This window comes from Oryzias latipes, chromosome 6, assembly GCF_002234675.1.
Source record: "Oryzias latipes chromosome 6, ASM223467v1".
Classification (NCBI taxonomy): Eukaryota; Metazoa; Chordata; class Actinopteri; order Beloniformes; family Adrianichthyidae; genus Oryzias; species Oryzias latipes.
The window spans coordinates 26,664,650-26,682,924 of NC_019864.2; the positions used below are offsets into that span (position 1 = coordinate 26,664,650).

The 18,275-nt window shown below is 42.7% G+C and overlaps 2 protein-coding genes across 2 annotated transcripts; both read right to left on the reverse strand.

Moving 5' to 3' along the window:
- Positions 1-637: 637 nt before the first annotated feature.
- LOC101169450 (nuclear receptor coactivator 5) lies at positions 638-9,207 on the reverse strand. Its single transcript, XM_023956002.1, has 9 exons — positions 8,997-9,207; positions 8,759-8,845; positions 7,719-7,798; positions 7,406-7,529; positions 4,647-4,846; positions 3,203-3,481; positions 2,971-3,129; positions 1,455-1,688; positions 638-1,357 (listed from the first exon to the last, which is right to left on the reverse strand). Exons 1-9 carry the CDS (start codon positions 9,056-9,058, stop codon positions 1,326-1,328), a joined length of 1,257 nt encoding a protein of 418 aa, XP_023811770.1. The 5' UTR covers positions 9,059-9,207; the 3' UTR covers positions 638-1,325.
- Positions 9,208-10,478: 1,271 nt separating this feature from the next.
- harbi1 (harbinger transposase derived 1) lies at positions 10,479-13,499 on the reverse strand. Its single transcript, XM_011476390.3, has 3 exons — positions 12,658-13,499; positions 12,403-12,520; positions 10,479-12,314 (listed from the first exon to the last, which is right to left on the reverse strand). The coding sequence occupies exons 1-3, from the start codon at positions 13,419-13,421 to the stop codon at positions 11,868-11,870; spliced, it is 1,329 nt and encodes a 442-aa protein (XP_011474692.1). The 5' UTR covers positions 13,422-13,499; the 3' UTR covers positions 10,479-11,867.
- Between the last annotated feature and the right edge of the window lie 4,776 nt (positions 13,500-18,275).

The following is an 18,275-nucleotide window of genomic DNA, read 5'->3' on the forward strand; positions in this document are numbered from 1 at the left end:
TTTTGTTCAGAGCAAAAGGGAAATAGACGAAGTTCAAAAATGTTAACAGAAAGAGATGTAAACTATCAGAGGGAGGAGAGGCGGAGCTATGGATTATAAGGGTTAAAAGACTTTGCATGAGAATTGTTTTTTTCTGTCAACTTCTGGTCTGATAAATTCCACTTTCATTGTTTTCAGAGGTCTTGTGCTTTTAATAAGGTATTTTTCAATATCCTTTTGATTTTCTTCTTAACCCTTGTGCTATCTTAGATGACCCCACCCTTGCATTGACGTGTTATTCCTACCATGACAAAGGTGGATAAAGGTGGAAAGATTTCATGTAATCCATGGACACCAGTGAAGATCACAAATCATTGAAGAAAAAAGGTTCAGAGCACTGTCTAGTGGGTCTAGATGACCCAATTCCCAATGTTTAAGTGCCTAGGATAGAACAAGGGTTATGCTGATCTAAACCCTCATGGCTAAAGGTTGTGTAGTTTTTTAGATTTTTGGGAGTTTTTCTTTTTTTTTTGCGATTCACGCTCCATCTTTGTTTTAAACCAAAACATGTCATATAAAAATAACTTGAAAGTTAGAAGGTGTTAAGCCAACCTCTCTAATTGTTTCTGCAGAAAAGTAAATTATTTGGCAAAAGAGAGACTTTGATTTTTCATGTTTATTCTCTTAAAACAAAAATAGATCACATGAAAAGTCTAAAATTATAACATGTTAAATTATCTTAAGACATTTTTGAGAAAGTTAGGATTTAGTCCTGCTGTGTGTCAAGAAGTCTCCTCTGAAGTGGCTAAATATGAACAGTTCACTGTCAAATGTACAAAGCAGCTTCAACCATGGATTTCTTCTTGACCAAAAAAATAAAAACCTAGATGGTTTCTGAAGTGGTCCAATGAGGGAAAGCCTCACGATTAGGTTAAACTAAAAAAAAATAGAAATAAAAAGTGCTGACAGATGCGTTCAGAAACTAATAGTCAAAAACACAAAAGGTCATAACATGCACATAAACTGTACAAACTGAGTTCAAATCTACGTTTTTCTACAACAAACTCAGTTGCTGCTCTGTCACGCAGGTTAAGCACCATCTTGAAAAGAAAGAAAAAACAGCAGGAGGCGCCACTGTGCGACCTAAACCACAAAATCCTGAGAGCAGGAAGTGTTGGGACACGCTGCTGCTTTGCTGACTGTTTCTTTGTGACGTAATTATAGATGTGGCTGACAGCTTGGAAAAAGGAGGCGGCGAAGGACTCTTCTCGTTGTTGTTGGACTTCCTGCTCAAGTTGAAATGCTCAAAAGCACTGCGGTCTGCGTGCCGACAGGCCAGTCAGGTTTCAGTGCCTCGGGCCTGCCAGGCGGGGAACACCTGCGGAAAACAATTTCAGTGGCATGCTTCCAGCGAGAAACCGTTTAAACTGACATTTATTTTCTTCATAGTGCTCCAAGACATCACAACGACCAACCTGGAGTGGCCAAAAGGGGAGGACGGGAGCTCTTTAAAGAGGGAGGGGCCATTCTTGGACCATGGGGGCCTCTGAGGCCCATGTGGAATGGAGGGACGTGAGACAGCAGGGGTCCGCGGGACATACCAGGACCGGCGTAAGGATTGTGTGAGAGCAGGGGGCCGCGAGAGATGGGGGCCCCCGACAGTCCGTGCAGAGAGAGCAGGGGGGGAGGCTTGGTTTTGAGGTGAGAACCTGCAGGAGAAAATATGACAGAAACACAAAGACGTGAAAATGATGATCTGTGAGGCAAATTGATGGAACCTGATCCTGATTGTCTTCAGAAAGTCTTTGTTGAAGAACTGAAAACTTTAAAAAAATATCTTGATCGAATCGATGGTCGTATTGAAATTCAACCGTGCACATGGGCACAGAAAACCTTTTTCCGATTAGAACAAACGTTCACATGGTCTCACTTTCAGTCAGAATAAATCATATGGGCATGCGCAGTAGTGTTGAAAATACCAGAAAAGGAAAGGAGTTCCACTGTAAACAAATCTTGCTGTCATCTACGTTTATGCAGCAGCTCGGTAATATACGAGACGATCTTCCAAACGTGCTTTTATTACTGTCATGAATATTATGAAGGGCCTGTTCGCTCATCATTTTATGTTTAATCCGTTTGGTCAGTGCTTTTTCTGTTGAAGAACGGAGCTGGAAGAAGCCAGGACTAAGAGAGGCTAACACGGGCTAACAACATTTAGCCTTTGATGGACATAAAATCCATGCGGGAAACGCCGCAATCTGCATCTTGGCTGCACGTAAATATATGGAATAACATCCGCCTTTATTTTGTCGGGACACGACTGGAAACACAAATCCATGCGTTTGCTTGAAGAGTTTCTAAGAACTGAGCGACATCCGCTGTGTGAGCTGACGGTCGGACACACGGTTCTCCGAGAGCGGCAGCCGCTAACCCAGAGCAGCGGGATGAATCGCAGTCCGAATTCTCACACACATAACAAAACGCAGATGTAACAAAGCATCCTCCCTCCCCTCAAACACAGTTATTAATCCAGCTGCTCTGCTCAGAGACACAGTTCGCTCGGTCCACCTGCACCCAAACCAGGACCGCGCAGGGTCCAGACGTCACGAAGCGCTCCTCTCCGGCACCCCCCTCGTGAGGGATATAAGAGAGGGGAGAGGCGAAGAGCCAGCGGGGCGAGAGCGCCGCTCTGGGCCTCCGCAGAGCAGCGGGTCGGTCCTGTTTGAGTTTCAAAGCTTGATCTGGAGCGCCACACATTCCACATTCCACCCCACCTATCTCGATCGGAAAGACATTTTGATCAGAACGAGTCTGATCGGGGCAGAATAATCCGAACGGCGTGTTTACACAATGCATTTTTCTTCCGATCAGGCATTCTTTCCGATTACTTTTGGCCACGTAAACGCAGCTACAAAACTACACAAAGAGAGAGTTTGTGTGAGTGCAGAGCTGTTGAATAAAAGAACAGCTGAACTGGAGACGTCTTTTTACCTGGTGAAGGTAGGAGCGGCAGGGGTAGAGAGGGGGAGTGCTCCCCCATTAAACCCGCAGGCTGCGGCTGTAAAGGGCGAGGCGGGGTGGGAAGCAGAGGAGGCGGTTTTCCCAGACCTGAAGGAGAAGCATTTCCCCCGTCCGCCTCTGCATTTGAGACTGAAGAGACAGAACGTTGTTGACGACAGACAGGAGGACGACCGGAAATCGAGAGACTTCCCCTCAGTCTCACCTTGAACGTAGTTCTGCCGTGAGGTGACGTACTCTGAGATGATCTCTAGTTCCTCGGGGTACACGTGCACCCCCTCCGCCAACAGCCGCAGGAGCTGCCGGACTTCGGTGGGAACGACGTGGCGCTCAATTTTCTCTCTATCCAGATAGTCGTCAAGCAGCTGAGACGCCTGCGCCGCGGTGTCTGCGGGGTCCCGTGGAGAGCGGTCTTTGACCAGCCCGCGGCTGTACTCCGCCTGGACCAGCTCCATGGCCTGCTCCTTGGGCATGTTGCGATGGACTGGGGGAGGGCAGGAGGATAAATGGGGAATTGTTAGGCGGGAAAAAAAAATGTTGACAAAACGAACCGAAGCATCTGTGTGTTTTTCCCTTTTTCAGGCTGAACTGTGTTTTTTATGAAAGTTTGCTTTGAGGGGTCAGACTCTGAAAGGGGATGAAAACGTTTAGTTTGAGGGGGTAAAGATATTTTGGGGGGGACGGGAAGTATGTGACCTAAACTTTAGAATGTGTACTCTAAAGTGATGTGATTCCTGAGCGCAGATTAAAAACGTGTTTAGGGTTCGTTGGGTTTGATCAGTGTTGGAAAGGTCTCACTGTGTGGGAGGACCGTGTTCACATGCAATATTTGAATGACAGAAATCAGTGAGGTGCAACGCTGCAGAGCCTCATTATGGAGAACTGAAATGCACATTTGGGTTCAAGGGTGAGTGTTTTTGCAGCATTTAAGACATATTGACAGTTTTTCAGTAAAAGTTTTAGCTTTGAACGTGTTATACATAGACTATAAATGAGAACTGGACTGAGTGACCCCCACCGGCGTTCCAAACAGGAAGTACCTGCTGATCCTAAGAAGCCTAAATCCCATAAACAGTTACCATATTTGTCAGAATAACCATTTTGTCTCCAACCTTTTTTAAACATGTTTTTGATCATCTAAATATTGTTCACAATATTTTATTTTGAAGTGCAAGTTATTAAAGTTATAAACTGACCAATCAGATGCCTCAATTAAAGAAGGTGGTGCCTGCTGGCCCCACATCCAATGTTCAAACATTTGATTGACAGATTCTCCCGAGCCTGCCTTTAAGTGGTGGGGGTGTGGAGTTCCACCAAGGGTCACTCCTGACTGGCGAGAGTGGTTGCAATAGAAACGTTGACTGATCACTGCATCCTGATGACAACTAGCTCCAACATTAAAATTTAAAAAATAAATAAATAAATAAATAAAGGCGACTGAAGTGCCTTCATTTGGTTGGAGCTGGAAGTCAGTCATTTTCTATGGGTGATGTCATACTGACTCGGTCCAGGTCTCACATACAGTCAATGGTTTTCTGAAAGCTTTTTTTTTTTTTCTGAGGTTTGAGGTGAGGTTTGGAGAAGCTATATGGTGAAAGGGGTGAGGCAGTTTTGGCAAGTCAGAAGGAGTACCAGGGGTACGGACTTACTTTTGAGGGACTCTGAGAAAATGATAACAGTGCAGGAGGACAGAGCTATGTTTTTCTGCTCCACCAGTATACATAACGGCGAGCCATCTGCTCGGACATCCTGCAAGGCCCGGGTCAGGCCTGATTCCGCTTGGAGGTAGAGCATTTCCACTGACAGGCCGCGCTCCTGCAAGCACTGGCTTAGCGATTTGGGGTATTCCCTTTGAGAGGAAGAAAAACACTTTGTTAACTTGACATTTCTGCCCGAAGGAGACTGGACTGGCACAAAGAGGAACCCTGAGGTTCATGTCTGCGGGGAGCACAGTCTGCTGAAGAAAATGTGCAACAAAAACATGAAGAGTCATAGACACACGTGTGTTTGTGCGGCACTAAAGCCTTTCAGAAACGATTGTTTTAGTGACTCACATTCAGCAAGAGCAAGTGATGTTTGAGTTGAGAAAAAAAAAAAGAGGGCAATGTTAACACTTTAAATAAATTATGAGGTGATAATTTTCCAGACAGATTAAAAGTGGACACGAGGAAACAAAAACATGTAGGAATTATGTTCAGAAACCTGTCAATTCCCCAAAGATAAATCAGTTGTTAAAGAGCAGGACGTCTATCAGAATGATTGCTGCAAATTACAGGATTACTTTTCTATTTGGGAAACAATAAAGTTGAGATATAGAAGAACTTTAAACATGTTGCACATTGGTAAGTATGGTTCTTGCCCTGCTTCATTTGAAGAAACGGACTGCAGAAGAATCCCACATATTAAAGCCTTCCACCGGGCTGCATACTTGGCATTGTTTATTATTGCTCTGTGATGTGATCTCTTGAACTATTTTTAATTGTTTTTAAGGTTCTGATGAGGTTTTCTGTCCTGAAGTTTCTCTGATCCTGTGAGGTTGTGTGTTTTTTGAGGGAGAAGAAATGATCAGTAGAAAAGGAAAAATTTCAGATTCTGGTCCAAACAGGATCATTGTAATGATTCAGCTTTTTTCTTTCACATATTTAGTTAGTGGCTGTCTGGAAATCGGATGACCATGGTGTGATAGAAAGCTTAAAGGGGTTGTGACTGACAGTGGATTTATACCAGAACTGTTATCAGTTAAATGTGTCTGTGGGAGGCAGTGAATTTAGAAGATTCAGGTAAACTTTTAAAAATAAATACAAAACAGCACCGTTATAGTTTTTTTTCTTTTTTTCTTCAGGCTTTTGGCTGAATGTTGGTGTCTGTGCATACATGAATTCTTTTTTTTTATATTTTGCAGAGCTTCTATTAAAATGGGGTGTGTTAAAGTGCAAAGCTGAGACTGAATGTTTGTGTTTAGATCCTGAACACGTTGTTCTGCTGTAAGAGCAGAACCGGTGACAGATTTTATATCAATATGTGTTGAAGAGTGTTCTGCCGTTTGATTCACAGCTTTAAAGAACCATTTTGACTCTGAAGTTTGGAACATGGAGGTAGGGATGGGAGTTCAGGAAGAAGCGTGTCAGCTGTTCTGGTTCCCTTTGGTTCTTAAACGCTCATTAAGACAGATGAGTTTGTGCCCTAAAGTCTGGATGCATCCTTAAATCTGGGAACTGAACCCGTCAGAAAATGAACCTGGAGGGTGAAATATCACATGAAAATCTGTTTTAAATGTTTGCAAAGCTGAAAAACACAGACTGTTTGAAATGAAAAAGGCACAAGGCAGAAGCTGAATAAACACATTGGATTTTGTTCAGAGCAAAAGGGAAATAGACGAAGTTCAAAAATGTTAACAGAAGAGATGTAAACTATCAGAGGGAGGAGAGGCGGAGCTATAGATTATGAGGAGGATGCATCTCTACGGTGATGTAAATCCATCTAAAATGACAGAAAGTTTAAGTCAAATAGGTGATTTTAGGATTTTTTTTTTTTTTAAAGAACTCATGTTTTACTTTTTTGTTTCTTTTTTTTAAGAGCAACATCCTTAAAAGCCCTCATTCACCAAAAACTCCTGGGATGTCATGTTCTGCTGACGCCATCACGCAACATGTGAGGGCCCAGACCAAGACAGAGAAGATGAATGTAAGAATGACCCTTTGAAAAGACTGATGTGTCTTTGGGGTGAAACTGTTTAAATTGTAAAGTTTATGTGATTCATGTCCTGGAAAAAACATTTATAAACCCAACAATGTTGACGGAAATTATGAAAAATGTGCAGATGAAGGAGGCCTCGCTTGAAAAGATTTGATTCCTGCAAAAGAACCGATGGAAGGAACACTCAGGATTGTTTCTGTGGAATTGTGATGATGATATTTTATTTTTTGGTTATTTATTATATTATTAATGCTACAGAGCAAGAGACTAATAACGTCCTGTGCTGTGATGATGAAACAAAAAAAAAAAAATCCTCTTAAATGCAGTATCGGTTTTGACCACCAGGTGTCAGTAATGAGATCATGAGAATGTTGCCGGGGAAAAAAACACACCTGAATATCTGCATTCTGCTTGCTCTAAATAGGTTTGAGTAAACATTTAATTAAAGTAACTACATATCCCCTTCATTTAATACATGTCATCGCTCAGTTTTTGATTACTGTAAAGCACAATCTCTGCCTTTAAAACAGAAGTTAAAAGGTTTTAAGTGGTATCAAAAGGCAAAGTTTCTGAAAACACCTAAATGATTCAATTCAATTTGAGACCCTTTCAAACCCACTAAAATGTTTACATTTCAGCAGAGAAATGACATGAATGCTGCCTCAGCTGTTGTAGTTTCAAATCTCTGCAGGAGGTAAAGAAAGGTACTCACGGACACTCATTGGTGATGGAGAGGACGACGCAGTCGGCCGGCTTCTTCTCCTCCTGCACCTGCTTGTAGAACTTCTGGTACAGAGCTTTGCGTCTGTCTGACGGAGAGCACACCTCCGACTTGGCTGCAGGTTAGCAGAAAACAACAGGGATTCACTACAGGTAGGAGCTGTTTTGATAAGATGTAATAATGTCTTCGTTTCATAATTCATGTTAGTTATCACAGAAAAGTAAACTAAGTTTGAGGTATTCGACAAGAAAGTTAAAAGACTAAAAAGATTTTGCTTTCAAATTATAGAAATGCAAAGACTCACCAGCCGACTGCTGCTGCTTATATCCCTCAAACTTCTTTGCGGTGCCACTGAAGTTCTGCATTTGTTCTAACTCCTCATAACTGTCAGAAAAACAACAAAAAAAACATTTACAAGATGCCCACTAGTGTTATCTAACGAGGACAATAAATTAAACCTAAACTATTGATTCAGATATATATGTAAGGTAAAAGTTTGTTCTAAATAGTTAGATTTTTTATTTTTAAATCCTACTCTAATCATCTTTTGATCAATTTTTAAAGTGTTTCCCAGTCGTCTATTAATTATGATTAAGTTATTTTTTTTGCCAGTCATTACCAACAGCTGCACAAACAAAGCAGCGAATAGATGTGTGACTACAAACAAACAGCAAATCACAAAAAGCCACTTGTAGCTGCATCTTTTTTTTAAACACTATTTTAGCAAAAATGAAAAACGCCGGGTTGCATTAAAAAGGTGGAAATAAAAAAAATTAAAATTTGAAGTCAGAATATTTTAGGAAGTCTATTTTTGCTTAAATAATATGTAAAAAAAATTTATTACAGTTGCTGATAAGTTCCTCTGACCGGTTTACAAAACGTCAATGCCTGGGCGTCCATGACGCTTCTCTGCTTCTATCGTCCTGTTGTGACCGCAAAGAATTGTGGGATTTAATTTTCATCACCTCTTTAGAAAATAATGCTCTGGTGTTTCTCCTGCTAATAGTTTTTTAAATAAAAATATTGACTTTCTTTCCTTTATATTTTACCAAAACACAACGTTCTTTACAAATGAATGTGTTAATACTTCTGTATTTGTTTCCACTTAGTACGTGGATGTTTTTCAGAAGTGTTTTCTCGGACACACCCATTGATCATCAAAAAGACAAGCAGTTTTAAGACATTCCTGTCTGCGTCAAATGCCGTCAACAGGTGTCTACTTGTGTTTAAAGAGCTTTTACTCAACTTAGTGAAGACTTGAGTTTAGAGCGTTGAATCAGGGGCGCGGGAAAGCGTGCCGACCACGCGGGGGTTACTGAAACACCTGGAAGGCGCAGGTCGTACCTGTCCAGAGCATCCTTCAGCTCGCTGCTCCGCTCCTCCCTGGTCGGGTACGGGGCTCCTCTCCGGAACAAACGCAGCTGTTGAGCACTGCAGAACACAACCAACTTCATGAGAGAGGCACCTCAACAAAGTTAGCACATTAAGATTAGCCAATTAGACGAAACAAGCTTTATGTGCTAGCAGGTCAACAGCTATTTTATGCTATCGCTGCTGCTATGCTAAAGACCGCGAGTCCTACCTCCCGTTTGAGCTACTTGAAGGCCGCAGCGCGCCCGCAGCTGACTTCGCCCACGCTGACATTTTACTTTAACTCTAAATTCCTTTGAGCAAAACAAAACAAAGTAGCTTAATGAACTGAAATTCGAGATCTTCCTTTTAAATGTTTCTTGAGTCTGTCCACACGAAACGAAGGGGAAAAAAACTCTTCTTCTTCTCGAAATAAGCGGCCGTTCGAACCATCTTATGGACGACTGCCGCCACCTGCCGGTCATGCAACGAATTGAAAAAAATAATCTAGCAAGAAAAAACTGAAGAGTCAACTGTAAAAACCACTAATTACTTATTATAAACGAACATTTATTACTACCGAATATAAACGCTGCTTCTGGAAACTAATAAAACTGGCTGCTAAGAAATAAGAAGGGCGTGGTAAATAAATAGATTTTAATTTATATAACTTTTTTCCTAAAATCTATTATGTCAAATAATGTATTTTATACAACCCCACACTAGCCTATTTTAATTTTTGAATAATAATAATAATAATAATAATAATAATAATAATAATAATAATAATAATAATAATAATGCATTTTATTTAAAAGCGCCTTTCAAAACACCCAAGGTCACCGAACAAAGTTAGAGGTAAAACACAATAAAATCACAACATGTTAAAAACAATAGATAAATTGGATTCATCAGCTGACAGAAGATGAGAAATTGTGTTGAGCTTTAACAGATAGGTTTTGAGACTGGATTTAAAGATCAAAAAGGAGTCAGTGTTATGGAGGTCTGGGAGGAGAGAGTTCCAGAGTATGGGAGCAGAGCGACTGAAGGCACGGCTCCCCATGGTGACCATACAGGCCGGAGGGACAGAGAGCTGAAGGGAGGAAGAAGACCGAAGAGAGCGAGAGGGAGGGTTAATATGGAGGAGATTAGAGAGATAGGAGGGAGCCCGGCTATGGAGGGCTTTGAAAGTGTAGAGAAGGATCTTGAACTGAATCCTAAAGGCTACTGGAAGCCAGTGCAACTGCTGGAGAACGGGAATTATGTGATGGAAGGAGGGAGTTCTGGTGATGATGCAGGCAGCTGAATTCTGCACCAATTGAAGCGTTTTGAGAGTTTTGTTGGGAAGACCAAAGAGAAGAGCATTACAATAGTCGAGATGAGAAGTGACCAGACTATGAACTAAAATGGTTTCAGCAAAGACCTTTTAGGTATCTTTCTGTGCAAAAAATAGAACACCTTTAGCCTTACGGAGAGCAAGTTAAACTCAATTGTCTTCTGTGTTTTCGACTATATTTACCTGTCATATAAACCCGTCAGAAGAAATATTTGACTGAAATATTTGTCCAAAATAAAGCCCAAATAAAATCTGTGTTTTTACCTAACAGCAGTAGATATCTGTGTCATGATTTATCTTTTTTCATATGGGTAAAAAAAAAAAAACAACTAAACATGATTATGTGATAAATGTATAAATGTTGCACAGGTTTGGTAATTTGGTCATATTTTATTTTATTAATCTTTTGTTGTAAAATACTATTCTTGATGACAAATCCTACCAATGGAATGCTTTTTAAAGGTGCTTTCAAATAGCGTCACATTTGTAGGGAACATGTTTCTGAGTTGTACAGTTGAGCTAAAAAATAAAAATAAATTGCCCCACTTCTGTGAATTTCCTTATACCTTCACTCTGAGAGACAGAATGCGAATACAGGGAATCTCATTGTTTGACTTTTACATTTTTTGTATAATGGTGCAGTAATTGGTAAAAAATAAATAAAAAAAAATCACCTCAATAGTTTGTAATGCAACCCTGGTTGTTAACAACAAAAGCCAAAGGATTCCTGTAGGTCTTTAGTAGGTTTTCACTGTAACTGTAATTTTGGTCCATTCCTCCATGTGGATTTTCTCTAGAGCTTTGTCTGTTGTATTGGGGCTGTTGCTAGGCAACACAGACTTTTAATTACCTCCTCACGGTCTAGACCGCTCCAGAAAATGCTTTTTGTCGCCACTCCTTTTTCCCGGGCTATGTGTTTGGAATCATAGTCATGCTGGAACATTCAGCCATGTTTTATTCTCAGAACTCTCACTGACAAAAGAAGATTTTTGACCAAAATCTCACCATACTTGGCTCCATTCATCCATACAGATCAGTCGTCCCAAAGCACGATGCTTCCACTTCCATGCTTCACAGTGGGTATGGCATTCTTGGGATGCAACTCAGTATTCATCCTCCTCCAAACCACATCAACTGATGTTTATACCAAAGAGTTTCATTTTGGCTTCATCTAACCACACGACCTTCTCCCATTCCTCCTCTGGATCATCCAGATGGTCTCTGGAGAACTTTAGAATGTGATTTTCCTGTATTATTATTTTTTCATTCTGTCTCTTACAGTTTTAGTGTACCCATGATGAATGTTAAAGACATCTAATCTTCTTAATTGGAACAACTTGCAGGACTAAATCCTTTTGGCCTCGCTGTATGCGGATAGTTGTGTTTTTGGGCTAAAATTTTTCTGGAAAACCACAGAAATGTCAAACTAAACAGACTCAAAGGAAAGCAAGTATAAGGTCTCAGAAGAATCTTTGCTCTGATTTTCACCAAATCCCATTTACTAACCCCCCCAGAACTCCCCCCTCGACCTTGTTGCCAATGCAGTGGATATTTTTCTGATGCTTCAGTTTGGCAGTCGTAGGAGAAGGAGCCAAAAAGGTCTGATCTCGTTGGACTCCTTTGGACCTCTTGTGTCTGCAGCTTCAGGAGAAAATTCTGAGAGAGTATTTAAAGTCTGCAAAAGTCTTCTGACAGAAATGCAGAAATGTTTTCATTTTCACATCAGAATCAGCAGGCAGGCAGTCAGCTGATGTAGCTGCAGGCAGTTCAGTGCTGCAGGATGGACAGTAGGTTGTAGGCGATGGTGCGCCGGACCACTTCTGCCATGCCGTGTGTTTCTTCTTGGCACGGCACAACGTCTGGCTGGATGAGACATGTTCCGGACGGCGCCGTCTGCACGTTCCACTCTGGCAGGAAGGCATCTCCTTGCAGCTCGCAGATGTTATGCAGGACGCAGCAGGCGGCCACCACCTTCGGCATCATGGACACATCGATGTCACTCTTCTTCAGCAGGCACCTCCAGCGTCCTTTCAGCCTCATGAAGGCGGCGTCTACCACGGAGCGTGCAGACGCCAGCGTGAAGGTGAAGCGGCGTTGCTCTGGGGACAACTGATGCTCATCGCTGTAGCCTTTCATCAGCCAAGGCCTCAGAGGGAACGACACGTCGCTGATCAAATGGACGGGAATCTCCACGCCACCAGACAGCACGGACTTCTGAAAGAAATCAGCAACTCTCAGCTCACCCAGGTCAGATCTTCAAGACTCTGTTCTCCTCAGAGTCTGATTTGCTGGATGGGCTCACCTCTCTGGGGAACAGGTAGCCATCTGGGCGGTCCTCAGCTTTCAGGTACAGGTCCGAACTGGACAGCACGGAGGCGCTGCTGTTGCTGCCAGGCCAACCCGCATACACGTCTGTGAACCTGACAAATGATTTCACCTGATTTAATCAAACGTTAGGTCAACTGGAACCATCAGAAGCTCCACTGATCCAGAGGAAAGTCAACAGGTGTTGGTTTGATCAGTCATCAGTGGAGCCTCGGGTGTTCTGGGACGGTACCGGAGCCGGTGGTCCACCACGCCCTGCAGAATGACGGAGTGCCAGCCCCTGGCGTTCACGTAGTGGTCCGGGTTGTCCCGCGGAGGGGCGATGGGGATGTGTGTGGAGCCTATCGCGCCTGCGCACATCGGGTAGCAGCGGTCCGCAAAGCCTCGGATGGTTTCGTCCAGCTGTTGTCCGGTCGGAAGCGACACGAAGCGGCGGCACAGCAGCTCCACGATGGCCGACGTGACCTGCCGCACGATGATGCACACGGTGGCGATGCCCACCCCGAACGTGTCCGCGATGGAGCGGTACTCCCCGGACCGGGCGAACCACCACAGCGTGATGGCCAGGCGGCGGCGCGGCTCGATGGGCGTCCGGTAGTTGGTCCGGCGCCGCTGGATGCTCGGTCCGATCAGCTTCACCAGGTAGTCGAACGTCGATCGGGACACGCGAAACTGCGCCTTCCACGCGTCCTCGTCGTACGACTCGGCCGTGGCCCAGAAGCTCTCGCCCCGTATCCGCCGGCGGGCCCAGATGGGTCTGCGGGTGGTGGGGATGACGCTGAGGATGCCGGCGATGGAGGACAGCAGGAAGGCTCTCCTCCGTCGCAGGTATTGCCGCCGCCGCCGGTCCCGGTCCAGCGCCTCCTGCGTCCGGCTCCGCCTCAGCACGGCCGCCTGGAGCCGGCACATCTCGGACAGCTGACCCCCAAGCAGCGGGGCAGAGCCAGACATGAACACGGAGCAGAGGAGGACTGCGGACCGAGCCGCCTCCTCCATCTTCAGATCCAAAACAAACCTCGGCGCACAATGATGACGCAGCGCGCGACCAGGTGCGTTTCCACCGAGAGAGCGATGGGCCCCCCGGGGTGGCCCCCCGAAGTTCTTTGAGGCCCTTTACTGCTGCCATGCTGAACTGACCCCCCCCCCCCCCCCAATAAAACCTCAATCAATAAATCGATTAGGTTGTTTTTACAGAATTGGTCGGCTTTTTGTACGCTAGAAACCTTAGTGCCATAAAATCCAACATGATGAGATCTGATAATCCCTGTAATTTTAAGACCTACTCCAATCATCCTTTGATCTATTTTAAAATTGTTCTTATTGGTCTTTCAATTATGATTATGCTGTTATTCGCCAACATAAAACAAATGCTCGCTTTTTAGAGAGCAGCACTAAGTCATTAGAAAATCACCTTTGACTTGTGGGCAGGAGTAACCGCACCACCCCTTCTCCCAGTTGCTGAGAGCTGTCAGTTTCCATTCTCTCCCGGTAGCTTACAGCCCCTGAAATTCCGAACCATGCATTACCTGTGAAACAAAAATGGCGAGAAATATTGGAACTATCCAGCCGTACAATTTTGAGCCAGATGCCAGCTTAGTCGAGGAAAACAAAGACGTACATGAATCTATTTGTCTGTAAGTGGCTGCACCAGAATCGAAGCTTGTGGTCTTCCCATCGTATTTTCTACATCTCAAATAAGCTCTATTTTCAGACTGCATTTTTTCATCTGCTCCTAATTCACAACGATATGAATTAAGAAATACTCAGAAATGCAACTTTCATCTTCAATATTCCTCATATACTTCCTCTATCAGGTCACAACAACAGAAATACAATTTTTAATTAGCGAGGATCCTAAAGGTATATTTAACCAACAGGTTCTGTAAAACTGAATATACAATCCTGCAACCAATTCTTTTACCAGCAGAGGGCGCTCAAACCATAACAAAAAACCTCAGAGGAAAGTCACGAGAGCAGACTCTTTGACCTGCAGGTTTGGATTCTTTTCTGCATCCTTTGTCTGACTTATGTCCCTTATCCTAAAAAGTAAAATTAAAGCACATCTGACTGTGGTGACCCTTATTCTCCACGTTTGACCCCTAGGAGGAGCGTAGAGCCGCAACCCTTTAACCCAAAGTGTCAAACAAGCATTTGGTCCTGGATTTAGTATGACCCAACCTCATAATATCCCAAATTCTTTATGGCCCAACCCCACAGTCTCTCAGTCTCAGGGTGGAGACTTTTGGCATTGTCATGTCTTCATGATGAAGATCAGATCAAAGCATAAATTGAACTGACAGACAGATCCCCTAAAACTCAAAATTTAGTGTCAGAAGTATACATTACTTAAGGTGGTGTACCTGTATTATGCTTGTTTTTTTTAAAACGGAGAAATTTTTATTTTCCAAGTTTCCTTACTTTTTTTGACTTTTACATTTTATTCCCAATTTCGGGGAAATTAAAACATTTGAAACACCAGAATTTGTTCATAATTTTTGTATCACCATAATGTGATCGTCTCAGTTAAAACACTGACGTGAAAAGTGCTGACTATACAAGTTATGATGTTCTTGTACTGCTTGATGGAATGACCCACTTTCATGTAATCAACCCCGGCCACCCAAAAAACCAGACTGGATACACCGGGAAGGCAGAACTCCTCTGTGACAGCTTTGCACTGTGACAGACGGCTTCTCCTTCTGCAGAAGTCTAACAAAAGTTCTCATCTCTTGGGTGGTTCTTCTCTTTGTTAGGGAAAAGTCATAACCATGACACATTCTATAAACTGTAGGTTATCGATCAAACATATTTAAACCGCTGCTCAGAGATTGTGACATTATTTTATTTGTGACTTTTTTATTCTTCCTTAAGTAATTGTTGGATAGCTTTACCTGAAACATTCAGTATAAATAAATGTGTCAGTAAAGTGACTCGTCACCAAACAGAGAAATGTCCGGATCATTTATTCTCTGAGGTCTTTGGTCCTTTCACCGCTTCTTATCAGGTTTTTCTTCATGCACATGTTAGACTGTCTTGTCTGACCAATAATTTTCCAGATGACTGACAGAAACTGTTTGTTTGTTGTGGTCTTGTTTACCTGAGTTGGGTAAATAATTTATACGTCAACTAACCCTGTAATTCCATGAAAAAATTGACAGAAAATTATATTTTATGGAATCAAGATGTTTTTTAAAGGTTTTGACGAAATCCACAAAGAAAGGTTGCAGTTATAGTTGAGATAAAGATCAACTATGATACGTTGGGGGATTTGTTGTTTTTGTTTTTGTTGTTTTTGCACACAACAATATAAATACCCCATATTTTTCCACTCTCTCAAATTTGACAAACGTTTTTCAGATGGTTTAACTGAATTATGAAGAATTAATTATCGACAAATTTAGCATTCTTTCAGTACAGCAAGTTATTTAAAAAAACAAAACAATAGATGAGTTATTTTCACTATAAAGTTTAGAAAATTAGCAAAACATTTCCCGCCGAAAGACTTTTTGAGATTTCACGGAAGGAACCATTTTGTACTGGAAAGGCCCTTCTACTGCCTCTACTGGTATGATGATGAACTACAAGGCAGAAAACATGGACCAAGTTATAAATAATGGGTTTTTAAAGCTGTAAACACACTAAACACGATGCATGCGCCTGGGGCGTTGAGTTTCAATGTTAAGTTAATGTACAGACACGATCTGAGGTTGTAATATTTTCTGGTTAATAATTGTACCACTTTTAGCTAATAGTTCAAGCTACTTTACAGATGCGCTCTGTTTAAATATTAAATGACAAAAGAAGGCTGAATGAAATAAAAAAAAAGGAGACAACCTGGATCAGTTTATAACTTTTTTTTTTAATGGTTAACAAAAGCATCAGATCGGGACTCTGCATTAGAATCAAAATGACTATGAATCTGATTGAAGACAAGAAATTATGATCGGGACATCCCTAGTTTTTAAGCTAAGATCACACTAATGAGATAGGGGAGAAATGATTAGACCAATTATGATACAAATGGTTTGAGGGGTTAGGTTCATCATTGTGGAAGTTTCAGCTGGACACTGGTGTTTTCCTAAAAAAGAAAACCTGCAGGCTCTAAAACACAGCAATCCAATGCATCTTTTAGAAACAATGCAGTTGAAACAAATACCGCAGCAGTACCTGAACGTAGCTCAGTCTTGTGTATGTATGTCTATAAAAGCTGATGGGTAAAAATGTAAACTGTTCATCCTCCAAGGCAGTTCTAGGTTTGACCTCTAACAGGTTTGCTGAAATGCACAATCATTCAGGAAGTCCCACATTGCAAAGGCCTTGCTGCTCAATCACAAAACAAGAGTCCTGACCTTCATTTCCATATTTATAGAGAGCAGATGTGACATTCAGACGCTATGGACTGTGACCGCGCCGCAGAGGGTCAAACAATGGGGAGGGGAGGCAGAGCCGACTGCTTTGAGGATGCATTCGCAGGGGACCCCCGTGTACTTTAAGGGCCAGCGTGTTGCAGGAAGCCGCCTGCTGGTCTGCTTGCGTGCCCAGCTGTCGAGGCTGTCGGCGGGTGAGGCCGGAGGAGCAGCGTGGCAGGAGGGTTGAGTGGCATCACCATGTGACATGCCGGGGTTAGATGGCTCACGGCGAGGCCCCCTCGCCGCCTCACCAACATGCTCGCTGTCATCCGACAGCATTTAGCTTCATGTAAACACGCAGCTGGAAGCAGGAGGAGGAGGGGGGGGCTGCAGCAAGGATCCTCTCAGGGGACGTTAGACAAAGTTTGAACAGACTGGGGGCTGACAGCTATAATGAAATGTTTGTGTAAAAGGTTAGACTTCAATCCAAATACTCAGCATTTAAACACTTTTAGTCAGTCAGACTTGAGGCCTGGAGCTTTTTCTGTGTTTTTTTCTTCAGAAGCCCTCGGCATCGCTTTTTTTCTGGTTTCATTCCAGTCAGCCACAGCTCCTTCCCATCACTCCAGTCACATTTTAATCCCTTCATGTCCGAGCATGTCTAATTTTTACAACAATCTGCAAAAGTAAAGTTTTTGACTTTTTGTTAACCACACCCACATTTCTAAAATATTCATATAGTATGTCATATTGTTCCGTGCAGCTTGAGCCAACCATTCATGTATTAAACTTTAAAAATATTTTGGTAAAAAATATGCGAGCAATAAAGGAAGGCAACTTTGGCGAGGTCGCCACACTAACGCTGTTCAAAATCTACAACATCAAAATTTTTCCCAAGTAGCTTTCCTATGATGCTCAAAGAGTTATAAAGCGATAGATAAAAATCTCTGGGAGGAGTTAAGTGTGTTTTCAGACTGGGAAAACCATTTGGTCTGGACCAAGTCCACTTAATTTGGTCCGCATCGAGTCCTGAACCTTGCATTTGGTCTGTATTCAAACTGCTATCAAATGTACTTTCCTGTTCCGGGCTAAACAAAACCACGTGACTAAAGATCTCTTCAGTCATTGGTCCAGAATTATAAGGCAAAGCAACTAAAGACAGAAATTTGGGAAATCCTGCACTTTGTAATGCTTGTCAGGATAGTCCCTGATTCAAACTTTATGTTTCGCTGACCGATTTAGAACATCTGTATCGTCAGCCAAAGCACTGTTACTTCTTCCTTAGGTCTGGGGTAGTGCCAAAAAAAAAAGCTAAGAAGGTACACTAATAAGTGTTTATGACACATAGATTGTCGGGAAAACTGCATTATGTGTATCTGAGCACATTTCAATGAGTTGTTGAGTCTCATTGTTGTGGTTTTGGTTTAAGAGAATTCTGTTAAGGAGCTAAGGTAGTCCTAAGGATGATGTCACAGGAGCGCCGGGCGCGTTCCGCACAACG

What these genes read in the sequence shown, in the direction of transcription:
- LOC101169450 (XM_023956002.1), bottom strand. Translation starts at nt 9,058, where the DNA reads ATGTCAGCGTGGGCGAAGTCAGCTGCGGGCGCGCTGCGGCCTTCAAGT. An exon ending in CTGAAGGATGCTCTGGACAG is followed by an intron (nt 7,799 to 8,758) that starts GTACGACCTGCG and finishes TTTTTCTGACAG; the next exon opens with TTATGAGGAGTTAGAACAAA. An exon ending in TTTCTCAGAGTCCCTCAAAA is followed by an intron (nt 3,482 to 4,646) that starts GTAAGTCCGTAC and finishes GCCCTCCCCCAG; the next exon opens with TCCATCGCAACATGCCCAAG.
- harbi1 (XM_011476390.3), bottom strand. Translation starts at nt 13,421, where the DNA reads ATGGAGGAGGCGGCTCGGTCCGCAGTCCTCCTCTGCTCCGTGTTCATG. An exon ending in GTGGTGGACCACCGGCTCCG is followed by an intron (nt 12,521 to 12,657) that starts GTACCGTCCCAG and finishes ATCATTTGTCAG; the next exon opens with GTTCACAGACGTGTATGCGG. An exon ending in GCTACCTGTTCCCCAGAGAG is followed by an intron (nt 12,315 to 12,402) that starts GTGAGCCCATCC and finishes GATTTCTTTCAG; the next exon opens with AAGTCCGTGCTGTCTGGTGG.